At 41.8% G+C, this 21,998-nt stretch overlaps 1 protein-coding gene across 3 annotated transcripts in view; it reads right to left on the minus strand.

The window, feature by feature from the left end:
• The window catches only part of IGF2R (insulin like growth factor 2 receptor), a 315,579-nt gene that overhangs the window by 278,806 nt on the left and 14,775 nt on the right, over window positions 1-21,998 (minus strand). The window contains exon 1 of one of the 3 annotated variants that reach the window (XM_029596696.1): window positions 2,207-2,341. The exons of the other annotated variants lie outside the window; for them this stretch is intronic. Within the exon in view, the coding sequence (XP_029452556.1) occupies window positions 2,207-2,229 (23 nt within the window). The 5' untranslated portion in view covers window positions 2,230-2,341. Of the gene's footprint in view, window positions 1-2,206; window positions 2,342-21,998 lie in introns of those variants that run through there. 3 annotated transcript variants of the gene reach the window in all.

Raw genomic sequence — 21,998 nt, forward strand, 5'->3', positions numbered from 1 at the left:
ATCAAGGAAAAAAAAAAAGTAACATAAAAGGCAATTTAGGAAACATAGAAACAGCACATGCAGAGAACCATTCCCCAAAACACAGAACACACCTTCAAAGGTACAAGGGAGAGGGCAATGATCCCTCTAATTTTTGAGGGATTGTGTGTACAAAAACTTTTTTGGTGCAACTTTTTATAAGCTGAAGTACAAATCTATGCGCTGCAAGCCAAGTGTGCCTAAGCAAGTATAATGCAAATATCTGTATTTCGAAAATGTTAATTGTTAAAATAATTCTCTATTAAATTATTAAATAGAGAATGACAACTTTTTTTTCATATTTTTCACATTTATTCTTCAATTTTTTTCAACTTTCTTGTGTGCGCTATATTTTGCTATGTGTGCGGGATGCACACACGCACACAGATTAGAGAGGACAGCGAGGAAGGGAAGAAAGGAAAACCTGGATCAAATGACACACACAGAAGGGACTGCTTCTTTTTTCTCTCAGCGCATTTTACTTATGTTTTTGATTCGTTGATCTATGACAAGCAACGGCAGATAGAGACCAGCAGTGGTAGCTCAAACATAAGGGAAGGGGACGCAGGGCAGCCCTTACTGGTCTTCAGGACCACCAGTGTCACACGTTTCCGTGAAGCCCTCCACTGAGGTGGCCCATTAGAGCTCATCCCAGCAGATCAGAAAGTGGTGCCAGCCACTGAGGCAGCCTAGCAGAGCCCATCCCGCTGGGCCGCAAACTAGAGACCCAACACCACGAGTGACGAAGGGAACATTAGAGTTTTGGAAGCTTCTGCCATTGAATCCTGAGACTCTGGCTTCTTATCTGTTGCTCCCAGGATTACGTTCTGTCGCCCACCCTTTTCAGTTTATATACGGTGCCTTTGAAAGCTTTCAAACTGAATGTTATCTGTTTACAGATGATGTGCAGTTGATGGGTCTGTATGGGTATTGATATAGTGGTAGCCTTTCCCATACTCTCTTCTCAGGTATAACTCAATGGAAAAGGATATCAAGGCTGAAGTTGAATTAAAAAAAAACAGAAGCACTTTAATAAGTATTTAAAGATATTTTATAGCCCACAGACCCCAAAGTCTTCTTCTCAGTCGGATACAAGATATAGTTAGGAGAAGGAGGTCCCTTGCTGTGCTGCCTGAATTAGAAAGATCCAACTGGTCCCGAAATCAAAATGTATGTACTTCAGGGATGCAGTCGGATGATAAATTAGCTATGCGGAAGCAAATTTTTTCTGCAGTCAGGAGCTCCATTTATCATTTTCATTGGATCTGCAACGTTTGCTATTTTTGGGCAGAACAATTTGGCCATTCTTGTCCATACCATGGTGAGGAATATCTGCCATCATCCTGAAATAGTTGCAGCAGGTGCAAACATGGCTACAAGGGTGGTAACAGGGGGAAAAAATGGTTCATATTAGTCCAGTACTAAGAATTTCATTGGCTCCCAGTACATAGAAACAGAAATTTGATCATACAGCCTACCTAGTCTGCCCATCCACACAATTGCTCAACTATATAATCCTCACCACTCCCTCAGAGATTCCCTCTACTTATCCAATGCTTTCTTAAATTCAGATACTGTCCTTGTCTACATTGGGAAGTTGTTCTATGCATCCAATACCCTTTCTGTAAAGAGAGATCCCCTTTCATCCTCATCCTATAACCCCTCGCTCCAAGTTTCTTTTCCACTGAAAGAGACCCACCTCCTGTGCATTGATATTCTGAGTATTTAAACGTCTATTATATCTCCCCTAACCCATCTTTCCACTAGGGTAGACATGTTTAGATCTTTAAATCTATTTCCATATTCTTTACTGATCATTTTAATATCACCTTTTGGGCTGACTCCATTCTGTTTATATCCTTTTGATGGTTCAGTCGCCAGAACTGTACACAATATTCCAACTGAAGTCTCATTAGAGATTTATACAGGGGCAATATCACCTATTCCTCTCCCTATGCACTCAAGCTTCTTCCTGGCTTTTACTGTTAACTTATCTGTTTGGCCACTTTGAGATCATTAGATACAATCACTACTAGATCCTGCTCTGCAGCAGTCCCTTGGGTTTTCAGAGCCCAAATACATGATTCTGCATTTTTTAGCATTAAATCTTAGCTACCAGATTCTAGACCACTTCTCAAGCTTTGGTAGATCTCTTCCTCATGCTTTCTATACCTTCCTGAATGCCTACCTTGTTACAGATTTCGGTACCATCCAAAAACAGATAAACCTCTCTCGAAAGTCTTCAAAATGTCGAAAACAACAGGTCCAAGGATCAATCTTTGCAGCACACTACTAGTAGCAACCTTTTCCTCAGAGGGAGCTCCACTTGCATTAACCTTTGTTGCTTCCCACTCAGTTTCTAACCTAATGAGTTACTTTAGAGCCCACACCAAGGAGACTCAGGTTATAAGTCACTTATGTGGAACAGTGTCAAAGGTCTTACCGAAATACAAGTACACTACTTCAAATGCTCATATTTAAGTGTTTTGCATGGACTCGACCCAAGCTGATGCTTTAACCTGACATAAGCTGAGCCTGTCTTTTTCTTCTTCCCAGCAGTTGTAGGCAACTCCTTTGGCTGGGACTTCTTCCAACTACATAGCAGGCTACTTTTAGCTTTTGTGCACCAAATCCTTGGAATTTCTTTCCATTAGAAACTCGAGAAGAAGGGAGTTATTTGAAGTTTTGGAAGCAAAGAAAATCCTGCCTTTTTAATTTAGCTTTTGAATACTGAATGTTTATTGATTGTAGGTAGCAAGCTGAGCTATTGAGGGGGGATGCTGATGGTAATTAAATTGGAATATTGGATTTTATAGTGGACTGGTCATGCTATATTATAGTGGACTGGTCATGCTATATTATAGCATACTGCATGTGTTTTTCCTTGATATTTTTACTGTAACTCACTGAAGCACTAGGGAAAATATACATACATACAGTATATACATAGGTATTTCTACCCCTCACTGCCTGGATAGTTTATCATACCTCACGCAGTATGCATTCCATAATGCTCAACAGAATAGCTGCAAGCAAAAGTTAAGGCACCCCTGGTCCAACTGTATGTTTCAATGAATCTCTAAATGAAAGGAAGCTGACAAACTCTGCAAAGTTAAACATCACCATTACCAAAAAATCCACCTGAAAATACACTTAATAATAAATTAACAGACCTGGGAATTAATGTGAAAAAGACCATCATACAGGGACGCTCACTGCTATATAAAATGTTGCCACAGTGCAACCGCCCAGCAATATAAATCATAAGGTCTAAGCAGTTCCTTTTCCACAATATATAGATAGATACAGATATAGTGTCCTTGTGCAATCGATTGCCTAGGTGGGCACTGTTAAATTTCCCTGAAGCAAAGAATCTTCGAAACACAGCGCTGTGTCAGATGATGTTTAAATCACATTAAAGATCATTTTTTTTGTTTTCAAATAACATAGTAAGTGTTGGCAGAGAAAGCCCAAAGTGGTCCATCCAGTCTGCCCAGCAATCCTTTTTTTTTTTAAATTTATTTATTCTTAGGGCAATTGCCGCTCTGCGCAGGTTACCCTTTTCTTCATCTCCATCATTTAGCCAGTAGGAATTCTCTGGATTTGCCCCACACTCCTTTGAATTCTATCACCATCTCTTCTGGGAGGCATTCCATGCATCCACCACCCTGTCTTACTTCCTGACATTGTGCACAGGGGGCTTCATGTCTTTTTTTTCCTGCTGGTCACTGGCCTCAGCCACCGACTGTCACATCGCTTTGCCGCCTTGAGATCATCAGACACTATCACACAGAAGCCTCTTTGTCCCTCTGTGCCCCCATCACAACGGCTCCTTCAAATTTCTTCACCCCAAATGCATGGCTGCACTTCTTGCCACTGAATCCCAACTGCCAAACCTTTGACCGCTCCTCAACTTTCCTTCCATTGCTTTTCATTTTCCTTCAGGTGCGTCTACTCCGTTGCAGATCTTCGTGTCATCTGCAAATCCTTCCGCAATATCCCTCATGAAGATATTTATTTATTTAAAAGCTTTTATATACCGGAATTTAGCTGGCTGCCTTCATTCCGGTTTACAGATACAACAACTTAATACATTTGGGAGCAACTGACATCAAACAGGAAAACAACTGACATCAAACGAGATTAAAAAAAAAAAAAAAACAAGAGACAAACAAGTCAAAAATCAACATCAAAATGCAACTTGGATAATTTATCAACTATTTTAAGTGATGAGGATAAGGGCATGGAGTATAGTCCGGATTATGATATAGCGTAAGGTGGCGAGTATTGAAGGTAGATGAATCTATGAAAAAAATGATTATTATGAGCTTGAGAGAAGGTGTATAGTATTGTCCTGACGGTACATTAATGGTTTAAAATGACTTCTATGATGATATTCTTGATATTGTGGTTATAAAATTGACTGTGGTTAGGTGATGGATGTTATGAGTGGTTAGCCAATTCCATCTTTGAAGGTTTGTCTGAAGATCCATGTTTTGACAAACTTTCAAAGATGGAACTTTGAAGATTGATATTGAACCGAACTGGTCCCAGAACCAATCCCTGAGGTACTCCACTTATTGCTCTTCTCTCCTCAGAGTAGGTCCCATTTACGACTACTCATATTCATCTGTCAGTCAGCCAATTTCTGATCCATTTCATCATCCTGTGGCCTATTTCCAATTTGCTCATGAACCTCCTATGCAGGACAATATCAGAAAGCTAGATGAAAAGGAACTGCTTATACTATGATTATATTGCTGGGCTGATTCACTGCTATATGAAATACTGTCACAATCTGTTTCCATTGGTTCTCAGATCTAGTAGTTGATTTATTAATAAGTGTAGTATTTTTAGGTAAGTTTTTTTGGTATTATTGATTTTTCAGATGTATCCACAAATAGTGGGTTCATTGTTTCAAGTACAATTGAATACAGCGTAAACTAATGATCTTGATTTTCTAAGTGCTACATAATTCAGCACTACGGGCCAGCATAGCCTTGCCTATTTATGCTTCTTCCCACAACTTGCAGTCTGCTAATAAGAATTTGTTAGAAATTCCATCAGCAAAGTGTGCTCATCTAGATCTGACGAGAGAGAGAGCTTTTTCTGTATCAAGACCCGTTCTATGGAACTTCCTACCTGAACAGATGCAGCTGTTACTCTGTTTGAAAACCTTTAAGAGAGCTTATAACATGCTTGTATACACAGGCGTTTGGTGCAGGGTCACTCATTTGATATTTATTTTATTTATTTTTCTATCCAATATTTGATCGAGATATCACATCGGTTTACAGTAAACTGTTACGGCAAATAAGACGTTTCTTATTTCTTACAAGTAACTTAAGAACTTTCTTACATAAACTTAAAACATAGAAAAGACAATGAAAAAAACAAAGGTGTATCTATAAATAGAAAGCGTAACTGAGGAACCTACATATAAACATAGATTTACATAATAAATTACTTACTGTACTTAAATTGTGGGGGAGGTTGTACACTTATGGAAGTATCTTACGCACTTGGGAATTTGTAGCTATCGGCAAATATCCAGGTAGTGAATTTTTGGCAGGACTGGGAATGGACAGCTGTTCCAGTGGGCAGAGGATGAGTAGGGATTAGGTATCGGGAGGAAAGGCTTTTTGAAAGAGCCATATTTTCAGATTTTTTTTTAATATTTGGGTCGAGGGTTCGGTTCGGAGTTGAGATGAGAGGTTGTTCCAGAGGGATGGGTCCTGCCACTGTTAGGGCGCGTTCCCGAATTGAGGACAGGTGTACTGTTTTGGGGGAGGGGACTGGGAGGCGGCTGGAGTTGGTGGACCGGAGTTTCCTTTGGGGGATGTAGAAGTGGAGGGATGTATTTAGCCAGTCCATTTTGTCGTTGTTCAGTTTTTTTGTGGATGAGTGTTAGGGTTTTATATTGAATTCTGAAGGTGATGGTTAGCCAGTGGAGGTCCTTAAGGATGGACGTGATGTGGTCAGATCTTTTGCTTTTTGTGAGACCTTGCGGCTGTGTTTTGAAGTAGCTGCATGGGTCTGAGGGTGGAGCAGGAAAGCCGAGGAGGGAGTTGCAGTAGTCGAGCTTTGAGAAGAGTAATGATGGTTCGATAGTCCTGGGAGTAGAGAAGCGGTTTGAGTCGTCTTAGGATCTGGAGTTTGAAAAATCCATCTTTTCTTGTAGCGCTAATGTGTTTTTTTGAGGCTGAGTTCGGTGTCTGGTACGACGCCAAGGTCTTTTTACTGTGGGGATTATCAGTTTCTCCAAGTGGGTTCCTGTACTATTTGAGGGAGAGGGGTGTGGTGGAACTGCTAGTTATGTATAAGATTTCAGTTTTGTTGTGGTTGAGGGAGAGGGAGAGTTGTGAGAGTAGCTGTGTTATTTTAGCTAGATGGTTATCCCAGATTTTTAGTGTGTTCTCAAGGGTTTTTTTTTAGGGGGAGAAGGATTTGTACGTCATCTGCATAGACGTAACAAGAAAGGCCCAACTTGAATAGAAATTTACATAGGGGGAGTAGGTATATGATGAAAAAGGTGGATGAAAGGGATGAGCCTTGTGGAATGCCATGTGGGAGGGGTATTTGGGATGATTGTGTTGTGTTTATTCTTACTGTGTAAGCTCTGCCTGTCAGGTACGAGTTAAACCATTTGAGTGTGGCGTCGCATAGTCCAATTTCTTTCAGTTGGATTAGCAATATTTTGTGGTTGATGGTATCGAATGCTGCGGAAATGTCTAGGAGAATCAGCAGGTAGGATTGACCACTGTCGAGTCCTCGTAGGATTGTGTCAGTGAGGGTAAGTAATAGTGTTTCCGTACTGAATAATTTTCTGAAACCCTGTTGGGCTGGAAGTAGTATGTTTTGGTTTTCTAAATGTTCCGAGAGTTGGTTGTTGACAGTTTTTTCTAAAATCTTGGCTATGAAAGGGAGGTTGGAAATGGGTCTGAAGTTTGCTGGATCTGATTTATCGAGATGGGGTTTTTTTTAGAATTGGCTTGATGACTGCACATTTAAGTTTGTCTGGGAAGATGCCTTGTTCAAGGGATAAGTTAATGATGTCTGCAATGGGTCTGGCAATAATGTTGGGGACTAGTTTAAGGAGTTTTGATGGGAATGGGGTCGAGGGGTTGGGCAGCAGGGTTTGTTTTATGGATGATGGTTTCAACATCTGTGGATGCAATAAGTTCAAATTGAGGCCATGTGGCATTGGGTATGACTGGTGATTTTTGGGAGTCTGTGTTGACGGGAGGGATCTTTGCAATTAGTGTGGAAATTTTGGAATTGAAATATTGTGCCAGTTCTTCGCAGGTATTGTTCGGATTGTCGTTTGTGGCTGAGTTATGATTTGGGTTGGTTAGGTCTGTGATATAGATGAATAGGGTTCTGGGATTATATTGATAGGCATGGATTTTCTTTGCGTTAAATTCACGCTTTGCTTTGTTGATGTCAGTTTTGTATATGTACAGTAATGTTCTGTATTTGTCTTTTAGGTCAGGTGTTTGCGATCTTCTCCATTTTTTCTCAGCCTGTCTGAGTAGGCGTTTTATGTTTCTTAGCTCGGGGGTATACCAGGGGGCTTTGTGATTGCTGGATGATTTAATTTCTTTTCTTTTGGTTGCGCATTTGATCTTGGCTACTTCCGAGTTGATGGAGATTCATGAGTTTGTTACGGAATTGGCGTCATTCTTGTCTAGGGATTATAAGGTATCGGGAAGTATTTCAGTGAGGTCGTCGCGGGAGCAGGGCTTGTTGAACTCAAAGTATTTGTTGGTGGTGATTGTCTCCGTATGTGGATGGTTCCATTGGAGTTTGGTATGAACGAGTGTGTGATCGGACTAGGGGATGGTGGTAGCTGTGGGTGGGATGTCCATTGAGATTTTTTCGTTGATGAATATTAGGTCTAGGGTGTGACCAGACTTCTGGGTTGGGGTGTTGATTATTTGCTTGAAGCCGATCGCTGACATGGTGTCAATGAGGAGGTCGGCGAGGGTGGAATTATGTCAATGTGGAGACTGAAATCATCCAAGATGATTGCGGGGATGTTCCATGTTAATGTTGGTTGATATGGCTTCAATTAGTGGAGAAAGGTTGCGTTATAGTAGTACTGGGGGGGCGTAGAGCAGTAGGATTTGAAGGTTTTTTGATTTGAATAGGTTTGTTTCAAGGGGGGGGGGAGGTTGAGCAGGTGGGTTGTAAATTTGAATTTTTTTAGTGCTAGGAAGAGGACACTGGGTATGGAATAGATGTTGTAGATAGATTTCGGGAGTTGGTTAAGGAGGACTGTGCCAGAGCTTTTGAGTCAGGATTCAGTGATGCAGAAGATATCTGGGTGGTAGTCTAATAACAGATAGTTGAGAATAAGGATTTTTTTTTGTGATGGACTGGGCACTGATTAAGAACAGTGTGAAGACCGTGAGGGCAGTCCAGTGGGTACTGGGGGAGATAGGGATAGAGACAAAGGGTCGTGGGTGAGTAGTGAGATTTGTGTGATTTCTGTTAAGATTGTTGGTGTGTTTTAGTTTGGGAATTGGGTGTTTCTTTTCCATGTTGGTGTTTGTTTATTTGTGAGGTACTGTGGTAGGAATTAGGTACACACTGCTGAGGTAAAGGGGAGATTACGGGTTGTTGTGAGTGCGTGGAGGAAGTCCTTGTGTGTGGGGAGGTTTTGTGTAGGATTCCTGGAATTTTGAGAAGGTCGGATGGTAAATTGTAGAAGGGGCACAAAGATGGGGCACAAAGGGGTGCACTAAGGGGCAGGCCCCTTTGTTGAGCTCCTTCGGCGCACGACGCCTGGCGTGCGGCGCCAAAAACCTGTTCCTGTTTTTAAAGTTCCCTTCTACGGTAGGCGGCATCAGCAAAGTCATCGGTGGGCGAGTCTTCCGGCAGAGTGGGGGGGGCAACGTGAGCAGGTGCTGGACCACCGCTGGTGGATCGGGGGCAGTCTCCCTGACCATGATGGGTCTGCGCCGATCGCGCGGGGCCGGCTGGGTCAGTTCAGGAGCGGCGAAAGGGCGATATATGAGAAATGCTCAATTTCATTGTTGTCCATACATTCTATACTAGTTTATTGCATTATAGTGTATCTGTTTTTAGAATTATGTATGCTTTTCTTCTTAGAACTCACCTCAAACTTTTGGTTATGAGTGCAAGCAAAATGTATTTTAAAATAAATAAAAATAAATAAATACAAAGTTAAACAGGAAATCATTCTGAACTTGCCAGGTTCTTATGGCCTGGATTGGCCACTGTTGGAAACAGGATGCTGGGCTTGATGGACCCTTGGTCTGACCCAGTATGGCATGTTCTTAATACATAATACCTAACTAAAGTTTTTTTTCACAGAATTAAAATAATAATACAGTACATATGGCATGTGCAAACGTTTAGATACCTTTCCATTTGATTCATTATTACTTTTCTTAAGTTGTTAATAAGGCCCAAAATGTTGATCAACTTGTTAGGCCTACATTTAATCAGGTGACGACAACTCCATGATTTACTCCTGGGGGAATTCTTCACTACTGCGGAGCACAAAATTTGCGCAGAATTCCCCCCCCCCCCCCCCCCCCGCACAGAATTGCCAAATTCTGCGCAGAAAATAGCAGAGGAGACCCTGGCATGCCGCGAACGGAGCGCGTCCCGCAGCACATGGGGACCTTCCCTTTTCGCTGCGCACAGCGCACCAGGCCTTCATCTTCACCGCGAAGTGAGTCCCGCGGCATGCCGGGGAGAGAGAATGTGTGTCAGAGAGGGGAGGGTGAGAGAGCAGGATGGTGTGAGAGAGAGCATGGAGGGGGAGGGATGCCAGTGAGAGAGAATGTGTATGTGAGAGAGGGGAGGGTGAGAGAGAGGATGATTGGTAAGAGGGGGGGTGGGGAGGGTGAAAGAGCAGGAGGGTGAGAGAGAGCATGGGAGGTAAGACAGTGTGGGTGGGGAATGCTTGATTATGGGTGTCAGCCTATATGAGGAGATTGTAAAGGAGTGTGTATGTCTGTGAGAGATTGGGAGCTGGTGTGTATGAAAAAGGGATCGTGTGTATGTGAGGCTGCTTGCCTGTGTGAAGGGATTGTGTATGTGTGAGACAGCCTGTGTGAAGGGGTGCGTGAGAGAGAGACATAGGTAGCCTGTGTGAGGATGTATGTATGAAAGAGAAAAGGAGCTTGTGTGGGTGTGTATGCAAGAGAGGGGATGTGTGTGTGGGCGAGAGAGTGAGGGAGCCTGTATGAGGGGCTGTGTGTGTGGAAGGGACACTCTTACAGTGAATTTCTAGGGAAATTCTGCTCAAAATATTTAAAATTCTGCAACTAAGTAATAACTTTTTTCTGTAATAATTTAAAATGTAATTACTTAGACTGTCATGTAAATTGTGTTATTTTGACCAACATAAAGTTTGCAGAATTTTACAGAATTTTCAGTTTTTCTGCACAGAATTCCCCCAGGAGTAACACATACTCGCATGTTCATTCTCTCTCAAGTATATACATTTTATCATACATACCCAAACACTCTCATACACAGGCTCTAAGTCCCTCTCCACCCCCCCCATGCACACAAAAGCTCTTATTCCCCCAGATTCCCTCATACACACACACAGGATCTCACCCCTACAGACCACCAGGTAGGCACCCATTTTCTCACCCACAGGCAGGCACCCATTCTCTCTCACACACACACACACACACACACACTCCAAGGCAGACACTCATTCTCTCACTGGCAGTTGCACAAAGTTTTCTCTGTTTTTCGGCCACCACTGGGATCGGATCCATCAGCGGTCACATGCACCTTCCCCCTCGGTATGACATTCGCGGCCCCATGGGAGAGCATGCCCCCCCCTCCATTTGCACACCCCTGCCACCCTAGGGTAACTTGCACAGAGCAATGATTACAATCCAAATAGTGGCAGGACGGCTGCACTGGGGAAATCCATACTGCAATGAGGAGATGACTGGATGGTTTCGGAGACTTGTCTCGCTTGACAAAATTTGGTGGTAGGAAGTGGGAAAAAATCTAAAATGTTGAATTGAGCATCACAGCAGAAGAGAAATCCTATCAGACCTCATCCCATAGCGGCTGAGCAGAGAGGGTCACCCTGTCTGTGTGCAGGCCCCTGGTATAACGCTTTCTTCTCTAGCCTGACAGCAGATCAGCACGGAGGAAGACTAGTACCTGTAACAGAACCTGCACATGCTCCAATCAATATGTAAGAAGGTGGCTGAAAAGCCGAGTAAACCTGGTGACACCGGGCCATGGGGGGAGCTGCGTTGGTATCAGTAGACCAGGACTCCCCAAAAACCAACTAAGTTTGTGCTGGGTACTATATGGCAAAGGCCAAGGGGACTGTGAAGTCATCTGATCCTGTCCTCATTAAAAACCCACGCAGAGTGGGAATGCATGAGGAACAGGAAGGTCTGACAGGAGGAAGCAGCATCAGACACTATACTAAAACCTTACAGGTCTGAAAATCCTAACCTTTGAGACAAAAACTGCTGACATAAGCAGACGTCTGCTGTTTTCTTTTGCAAATAATAAAGGAGTTATTTTGTCCAGAGCAGTTTGTGTGTCCTCCAGCATCCCCCCTGAAGCCAAGGGCTGCCCCCACACCACCACAGGGACCTGGGCAGCTGAATGCTGGGCAGTACCCTCACTGGTTTTGGTGGCTGCTTGGACTGAAGGCCTTGAGGGTGGAAATTTATGTACCCAGCTGCACAGGCGAGTGAAGAACCGAAGAGGAAGACAATAAAACTGACTTGGATAAGGAGAAATATCCTACAAGCAGTCAAGCTTCTGCTGCTAGCAGCTGGCAATGTAAAGCGGAATAACTGGATGGGCCAGTTGGCCTTTTTCTATCATCAGAATACAATAAGGCACATTGAGATGACAAGGGGGTGCAGGGACAGCAAGACAGATAGTTAAATAGGATTTTAACTCAGATTCTTGCACTTAGCCCAGTGGCTCCCAAACCTGCCCTGAAGGATCCCCAGCCAATCACACAGAACTCAAACCTCTTCACCTTTCTCCTGAACCTGTGCAACAGCTAAACCAGCACCCCCCGGACATTGATAAGGGATCAGTAGTGGCCACTAGCAGGATTACACTGGCTACCCACAGAACAGAGGGTACAATACAAAACACTATGCACAACACACTAATTAATTAATGACAAAAAAAGCCGAGTGGCTGAACACAGCGCTGCGTGTTCACGTCCCACAGAGAAATCTTAGATCGGCCGATAAAGTTCTCCTAACCGTCCCTTCTGTTAGGACAGCAAGACTGACTCAGGTTAGAGAGCGGGCAGTATCCTAAGCGGGACCCATACTACGGAACACCAGATTACAGAGACATTTCAAACTCTTTAAAAAAGTTTAAAAACCTGGCTTTTCAAACAAGCGCTTTATAAAGAGAACAAAGAATTGGTCAACTAAACAAAGCAGGCAGCGGAACATCAACACACAGCCCATAATTATGTTATTATTTTATCACCTCACAGTTAGTGTTGGATTAAATATACAGTGAAAGTACTATACATATAAGTTAATCTATTGCATGGATAAATGGTCAAGATTCATGACATTTACCAAGCAATCTGTACTTTTGAAACTATGTAACCGAAACCACCTTGGCACTTTGATGGAAAGTATTACACAACATTGATACTGCTCTATGTGCCTGTCTGTGAACCGTTGTGATGGTAGATAACTTAACGACGGTACAGAAAACATTTTAAATAAATAAATAAAAATGTCCCATTGGGTTTTCCTTTTTTGTTTTAAACCTAGAGACCGACCCACCTCCCCTCTCCACACATCTTTATCTTAGGAAGGGCTTATTTTTTTCACATTTATGTGCAATAAAGAAGTTATCACCCTTTTTTTTTTTTTTTTACAAACAGGAAGCACAGCTGTAACAAAATACATAAGAATATAAAGGAGTTGCCTTACTGGGCCAGACCGAGGGTCCATCAAGCCCAGCATCCTTTTTCCAACAGTGGCCAATCCAGATTACAAATACCTGGCAATTACCCAAACATTAAATAGATCCCATGCTACGAATGTTGGCAACAAGCAGTGGCTATTCCCTATTAATAGCAGGTAATGGACTTCTCCTCCAGAAACTTATCCAAGCCATTTTTAAACACAGCTACACTAACTGCACTAACCACATCCTCTGGCAACATATTCCAGAGCTTAATTGTGCATTGAGTGAAAAATATTTTTCAGATTTGTTTTAAGTGTGCTACTTACTAACGTCATCGAGTGCCCCCTGAGTCCTTGTATAATCTGAAAGGGCGATAGCAAAAGCCAGAAGAATGCTGGGCTGCATAGAGAGAGGAATATCGAGTAAGAAAAGGGAAGTGATTATTCCCTTGTACAGGTCCTTGGTGAGGCCTCACCTGGAGTACTGTGTTCAGTTCTGGAGACCGTATCTACAAAAAGACAAAGACAAGATGGAAGCGGTACAGAGAAGGGCGACCAGGAAGGTGGAGGATCTTCATCGGATGACGTACGAGGAGAGATTGAAGAATCTAAATATGTACACCCTGGAGGAAAGGAGGAGCAGAGGTGATATGATACAGACTTTCAGATACTTGAAAGGTTTTAATGATCCAAAAACAACGACAAACCTCTTCCGTAGGAAAATAATCAGCAGAACCAGGGGTCACGATTTGAGGCTCCAGGGAGGAAGATTCAGAACCAATGTCAGGAAGTATTTCTTCACGGAGAGGGTGGTGGATGCCTGGAATGCCCTTCCGGAGGAAGTGGTGAAGACCAGAACTGTGAAAGACTTCAAAGGGGCGTGGGATAAACACTGCGGATCCATAAAGTCAAGAGGCCACCAATGAAGAGTGGGTGACTCGCCAGAATGATGGCTATTGACACAATACCCTTATTAAATAAACATACACATGCTTACTGTGTCTCCTACATCGCTCTAAGCTTCAACAGCAAGAGGTAATGGAAAAAAGGATTTGCACTCACAAAGAGGGGAGTAGCTGGCTTGTTACGGCGGTTACTACCCCAAACCAAATATGCCTGATACTTCACTTTCATTGCATATACAGCATAGCTCTCTGCTTCAATGACAGGGGAGAAGAATAACTGATACTTCACACATCCAGCAGAGCTCTCTGCTACAACGGCAAGGGAGAAGAAAAAGGGTTCGCACTCAAAAAGCGGGGAGTAGCTGGCTTGTTACGGCGGTTACTACCCCAAACCAAATGTGCCTGATACTTCACTTTCCATGCATATCCAGCATGGTTCTCTGCTTCATCGGCATGGGAGAAAGACTGATACATCATGCATTTCCAGCATAGCTCTCTGCTTCAACAGCAGGGGAAAAAAAAAACAAAAACAAAAAACTGATGCTTCACGCATATCCTGCATAGCTTCAACGACAGGGGTGAAGAAAAAAAGGATTCGCAATCACAAAGCGAGGAGTAGCTGGCTTGTTACGGCGGTTACTACCCCAAACCAAATGTGCCTGATACTTCACTTTCAATGCATATCCAGCATGGCTCTCTGCTTTAACGGCAGGGGAGAAGAAAAAAAAAACCAACAAGGGCTGTACAACATAGTATGGGTAAAACAAATAAGCATGGGTGTAGCTTGCTTATCGCGGCGGTTACTGCCCATACTACCCCTAACTAATCAAGCTAGATATTTTACTTGGATGCAGCTCCATCACTGCTCTCTACATTAATGGTGGGGGTGGAAGGGGAATAGAACAAGGAGCTAAGAGAAACAGATAAGTATGAGAGAAAAAATGTGTGAGGCTTGCTGGGCAGACTGGATGGGCCATTCGGTCTTCTTCTGCCGTCATTTCTATGTTTCTATGTTAAATAACAGATTCACATTTACCTGTTCTAGTCCTTTCATGATTTTATAACATCTATCATATCCCCCCTCATCCATCTTTTCTCCAAGCTGAACAGATCCAATCTCTTTAGTCTTTCCTCATAGGGGAGCTGTTCCATCCCCTTTATCATTTTGGTAGCCCTTCTCTGAATCTTTTTCCAGAGCACCTATATCTGTTTTTGAGATACGGCAACCAGAATTACACACAGTACTCAAGGTGCGGTCTCACCATGGAGCAATACAGAGGTACTATGACACACACTGTTTTTTTTAAACATTTCTTTCCTAATAATTCCTAACATTCTGTTTGCTTTGACTGCTGCAGCACACTGAGCCAATGTATTGTCCACTATGACACCTAGATTGTTTTTCTAATATGAAACCTAACATGGATTACTTTTCCCTATGTGCAACACCTTGCACTTATCCACATTAAATTTCATCTGCCATTTGTTTGCCAATTTTCCAGTCTCACAAGATCTTCCTGCGATTTATCACAATCCACTTGTGACTTAACTACTCTGAATAATTTTGTGTCATCCGCAAATCTTATCACCTCACTTATCGTTTCCCTTTCCAGATCATTTAGAAATATATTGAAAAGCACTGGTCCAAGTACAGATCCCTGAGGCACTCCACTGTTTACCCTTTTCCACTGAGAAAATTGACCATTTAATCCTACTCTCTGTTTCCTGTCTTTTAACCAGTTTGCAATCCACGAAAGGACATCGCCTCCTATCCCATGACTTCTTAATTTTCTTAGGAATCTCTCATACGGAACGTTGCCAAACATTTTCTGAAAATCAAGCTACACTAATCTACCGGCTCACCTTTATCCACATCCGACTCCTTAAAAAAGCAGCAATTTGAGAGACAAGACTTCCCTTGGGTAAATCCATGCTTGCTATGTCCCAATAAACCATGTCTATATACAGTGAATTTAGAAAGTATTCAGACTCCGTCACTTTTTCCACATTTTGTTACGTTACAGCTTTATTCTAAAATGGATAATGTGCACGTTTTCCCTTCTCAATCTATGTACAATACAAAGCAGAATCAGGTTTGTAGAAATTTGAGTAAATTAGTAAAAAAAAACAAACCACACACACACAGACATACATATCTCACTACATATTCAGACCTTTCACTCTGTACTTTGTTGAGGCATCTTTTGCAGTGATTACAGCCTCAAGTCTGGGATTTGAGGATTTTCTCCCATTCTTCTCTGCAGATCCTCTCAGGCTCTGTCAGGTTGGATAGGGAGCGTCGATGCGCAGCTATTTTCAGGTCTCTCCAGAGATCTTCAAATCGGGTTCAAGTCCAGGCTCTGGCTGGGCCACTCAAGGACTCTCAAAGACTTGTGACAAAGCTACTCCTGCATGGTCTTGGCTGTGAGCTTCGGGTCAGTGTCCTGTTGGAAGATGCATTGTGCCCCAGTCTGAGCGTGCACTGGAGCAGGTTTTCATCAAGGATTGCTCTGTTCATCTTTCCCTCGATACTGACTAGTCTCCCAGGTCCTGCAGCTGGAAAACATCCCCACAGCATGATGCCGCCCCCACCACCATGCTTCACTGTAGGGATGGTATTTGCTAGGTGATGAGCATCGCCTGATCTCCACCAGACACGGTGCTTGACATTTAGGCCAAAGCATTCAATCTTGGTTTCATCAGGCCAGAGAATCTCATTTCTCATGGTCCGAGAGTCCCTTAAATGCCTTTTGGCAAACTGTAAGTGGGCTGTCATGTACCTGTATTGAGGGCTGGCTTCCATATGGCCACTCTACCATGAAGGCTGCAGAGATAGTTGTCCTTCTGGAAGGTTCTCCCATCTCCACAGGAGAACTCTGGAGCTCTGTCAGAGTGACCATTGGATACTTGGTCACCTTCCTGACCAAGGTCCTTCTCCCCCGAATGCTCAGATTGGGCAGGTAGACAGCTCTAGGAAGAGCCCTGGTGGCTCTGTAAGAATGGAGGAAGTCTGTGTTCTTCTGGACCATTAATGCTGCAGCAATTTTTTATACCTTCCCCAGCTCTGTGCCTCTCCTTCATACCTTTGATTACCTTTGGGACATTATATAGACAGGTGTGTGCCTTTCCAAATCATGCCCAATCAATTTAATTTGCCTATCAACTCAAAACACCTATTTATTTATTTATTTATTTTTTATTTTTATATACCGAAGTTCTTGTAGGGACTACAAATCACTCCGGTTTACATAAAATGAAGAACTGCTCAACAGAGAGCGGAGCTTTACATGGAACCGTAGAACATATGGAACAGTATAACTGGATGATAATTAAACATAGTGAAAAATAAATAAAAATAATAGTTTAACTGGTAATAAATAAAGAATTATATTATTTACTATAAGCAGTATAACTGTTTAAAGTAGAAATAAATATTAACAATGCTAAATATATATAAGAAATAAAGTGCATTTTTGAACTCAAAGATAGTTGTCCAGTTACTTAGTACAGTGTCCATAAATAAAGGATACCTAGTAATTAGTCTAATAACCTAATAACTCGTTACAATTTGTTCAAATTGTTTTCTTTTATATTTATATAATGTATTTTTTAAAATAATTTTAAAATATATTTCTCGATTTATCCTTCTAACATTACATATCAAACTCTTTCACATATGTAATGTATAAAAAAAATCATCAAAAGTGAATCCCAAAGCCTATTTTACTTTAGCTTGAAGCAAAGGAAAAGGGAAAAACCTCAGACAGCGCACCTCCAGAAAATGTATAGTTCAAAAAAAAATTCTACATCATAGCACAGTTGCCATTTAAGAACATAATAAATTGCCATGCTGGGTCAAACCAAGCTCAGCATCCTGTTTCCAACAAAGACCAAACCAGGCCACAAGAACCTGGCAATTACCCAAACACTAAGAAGATCCCATGCTACTGATGCAATTAATAGCAGTGGCTATTCCCTAAGAATAATTGATTAATAGCAGTTAATGGACTTCTCCTCCAAGAACTTATCCAAACCTTTTTTGGACCCAGCTACACTAACTGCACTAACCACATCCTCTGGCAACAAATTCCAGAGCTTTATTGTGCATTGAGTGAAAAAGAATTTTCTCCGATTAGTCTTAAATGTGCTACTTGCTAACTTCATGGAATGCCTCCTAGTCCTTCTATTATTCGAAAGTGTAAATAACCGAGTCACATCTACTCGTTCAAGACCTCTCATGATCTTAAAGACCTCTATCATATCCCCCCCTCAGCCGTTTCATCTGATGTTCCAGACTTCCATGACTTCATTTTTAGTTGCCAATTTGGACTTACACCATCAAAAAAAAAAAATCGAGAAAATTAGGCAACAGCCAAAAATGTTTAGTACCCAGGGAACTCCTTTTCCATCTCCTTTCTTGCTCTTATTTTGCTTGTTATTTTAGGGGTTTCATTTTTCTTTTTATAATGTATCTTTTTTTTTTGTTCCATTTTTACTTTTCTTTGCTTTCTTCCTCCCAATATCCCCTCCCTTCCAGTATCTAGTCCCATCTTTCCCTGCTTCCTCTACTCCTTCCAGACCCTCTTTCTCCATGCCCTCTAAACCCTTTACTGACCCACCCACACCTCTCTTCTCTTCCCCTCCAAGCACTCTACTATTAGGCCAAGAGACTGCAAGGAGCTCCATGACCAGAACCCCGCCAGTGACGGCACTCAAACTAAGCCCCATTTTCATCAGCAGTGCCTTCTCATGTTAAGCCCCCCAATATCAGCAGCATGTCCTCCACTCAGGCCCTACACCCAGTGGTAGATGCAGGATTGTTTTTCCCAATTCCTGCTTTTTACTTCAGTCTTTATGCTGTTCTCAGTCATTGGCCACACTCTACTGCGATCAGCAAACTAACTTTTAGCCAGCATTTCTCTAATACTGCCAAAGGATTTTTTGCAACTATCATGGATGATGGAATCATCTAAAGTTAAATGCATATTTTAGGAAAAAAAATGGTTAATTGGATCGCCAAGAAAAGCCATCAGGAATACCAGTCAAATTTTTTAGTCGAAAGTGTCATCTAGAACGGGTAGATGTGAATCGGTTATTTACTCTTTCGGATAGTAGAAAGACTAGGGGGCACTCCATGAAGTTAGCATGGGGCACATTTAAAACTAATCGGAGAAAGTTCTTTTTTACTCAACGCACAATTAAACTCTGGAATTTGTTGCCAGAGGATGTGGTTAGTGCAGTTAGTATAGCGGTGTTTAAAAAAGGATTGGATAAGTTCTTGGAGGAGAAGTCCATTACCTGCTATTAAGTTCACTTAGAGAATAGCCACTGCCATTAGCAATGGTTACATGGAATAGACTTAGTTTTGGGTACTTGCCAGGTTCTTATGGCCTGGATTGGCCTCTGTTGGAAACAGGATGCTGGGCTTGATGGACCCTTGGTCTGACCCAGTATGGCATTTTCTTATCTTGCAATATTTCTGTATTCAGAAAAAATTCAAGCTTACTTAAAAACTGGAAAATAAAAGCACCAGCACAAGCTCAAGATACTGCTCAGAAGGGATCTCAACTCCTGTATTCAATTACCAAACAGACCTGGCTTTCAGGATGTGCACAATTAATATTCAGATCTCTACACACTCCGCTGCCAGAACCAAATTCATTCACATATTTCAGTTATGCAGAAAACCCAATCTGAAGGAGCAGATTTGAGAACCCCTGGTCTGAAGTCATATCAATGGGCAGAAAACAAAATGAGCTGCTGATAGAGCTAAAAATATCCAACAGCTAGCTCATTTGATCATACAAGCATAAATCATTTCATCATATGACCCTAAATATGCATTATGCAGTTTCACTGCGCAAGTTAATTCTCCACTTGGAATCAGGGCTGTACAGTTAAAAACTGGCCAGGTGCAGCAGCTTAACACAAAGGCCTATTTCCAGTAACAAGCTAAGCGAGTGTCACAAATGTCTGAAGTAAAAACATTATTTGCATACGCAGGAAGAGTTTATGATAGTGTTCTAACCAAATACCTTGTGCAATCTCAAAAGTCATGAAAGAAGCAACTATAAGCCTCTACTTCTGTTAAGTAGTTTCACAATAGACTGAAAACTGTCCTGTGAGATTTGTGAAAAAACACTCAGCCGACTCAGAATATAAGAATTAAACTTTGGGATCCTGGATTGGTCACTGTTGGAAATGGGATACTGGGCTTGATGGACCTTTGGTCTAACTCATTATGGAAAATCTTATGAGAGATTCCATACTGCTAAAACGTTTTGGGTTTTTGTTGGGTTTTTTTAAACACAATTACACTAATAGCATTCAACTCCGGCAACGAATTCCAAAGCTACATTGAGTTAAGAACATAAGAAATGGCCATGCTGGGTCCATCAAGCCCAGCATCCTGTTTCCAACAGTGGCCAATCCAGGCCACAAGAACCTGGCAATTTATTTATTTATTTATTTAAAAGTATTTATATACCGTTTTTCAAAACAAAGTTATTTGTCAAAACAGTTTACAAAGGTAAAAATGAGAAATAAAATTGGAAATAAAATAAAAAATAAATAAAATTAAAATACATAAACTGGTATATACCTAGTAGGTAACAGTATTAACAAAAAATCTACCAATAATGGAGCTGGGCCGTAAGTCACTTTGTAATCATAGGAAGGGAGGAGGGGGGGGAGGGAGGATTTGCGATGGAAGAAACACTAAGAAGATCCCACGCTACAGATGCAATTAATAGTAGTGGCTATTCCCTAAGTAAAATTGATTAATAGCAGTTAATGGACTTCTCTTCCAAGAACTTATCCAAACCTTTTTTGAACCCAGCTACACCTACTGCACTAACCACATCCTCTGGTAACAAATTCCAGAGCTTTATTGTGCGTTGAGTGAAAAAGAACTTTCTCCGATTAGTCTTAAATGTGTTACTTGCTAACTTCATGGAATGCCCCCTAGTCCTTCTATTATTCGAAAGTGTAAATAACCGAGTCACATCTACTCGTTCAAGACCTCTCATGATCTTAAAGACCTCTATCATATCCCCCCTCAGCCGTCTCTTCTCCAAGCTGAACAGCCCTAACCTCTTCAGCCTTTCCTCATAGGGGAGCTGTTCCATCCCCTTTATCATATTGGTTGCCCTTCTCTGTACCTTCTCCATCACAATTATATCTTTTTTGAGATGCGGCAACCAGAATTGTACACAGTATTCAAGGTGCGGTCTCACCATGGAGCGATACAGAGGCATTATGACAATTTCCGTTCTATTAACCATTCCCTTCCTAATAATTCTTAACATTCTGTTTGCTTTTTTGACTGCTGCAGCACACTGAGCTGACGATTTCAACGTGTTATCTACTATGACGCCTAGATTTATTTAACGTTTTTATAGACCAACATTCGTTGGGAACATCACATCGGTTTCCATGTAACAAAAATGCAGTGTAACGGGCTTTACAAGGGGAGGGGAGATGATATATAAAAGAAACCAGGAAGTAGGTGGGGGGAGTAGTAGGGGGAGAAGGAATCGAAAGTGAGGTGTAAGCGGCTTTACAAAATTAATCTGTAAATAAAGGAGAGGGTATTACAAGATATATATACAATAGATGCGATAAATCAAAATTGAAAGATTAGCATGATACAGCATAGCTATTGCAATAGATCAAATAAGGAACTGAATATTGGGGATAGTTTGTACAAAGTGGAGAAGTGGGGGATAAATTGCAAAAGAACCTGGTTATGGGAATTGCATGAACAGAGAGGTACCGGGGAATAAAGTGATGGGGAAATAGAGGATTGTTAAGCCTGGCTATAGAGGTACTAAGGTTAATAGGGGGGAAGCCTGAAGGGAGGGAGGGGGGGTTTCAAGGGGAAGGAGGTGTGAAGTTGTTAGGCTATCATGAAAAGGCTTGCTTGAACAACCAAGTTCTTTTGCTTAAATTTTTTTGGACAAAGTTCTTGGCGTAGATCTCTTTCTTGGGTGGTAGCACCTAATATGGAACCCAACATTGTGTAACTATAGCATGGGTTATTTTTCCCTATATGCATCACCTTGCACTTATCCATATTAAATTTCATCTGCCATTTCGATGCCCAATTTTCCAGTCTCACAAGGTCTTCCTGCAATTTATCACAGTCTGCTTGTGATTTAAC

This window comes from Rhinatrema bivittatum, chromosome 3 (genome assembly GCF_901001135.1).
Source record: "Rhinatrema bivittatum chromosome 3, aRhiBiv1.1, whole genome shotgun sequence".
Classification (NCBI taxonomy): domain Eukaryota; kingdom Metazoa; phylum Chordata; class Amphibia; order Gymnophiona; family Rhinatrematidae; genus Rhinatrema; species Rhinatrema bivittatum.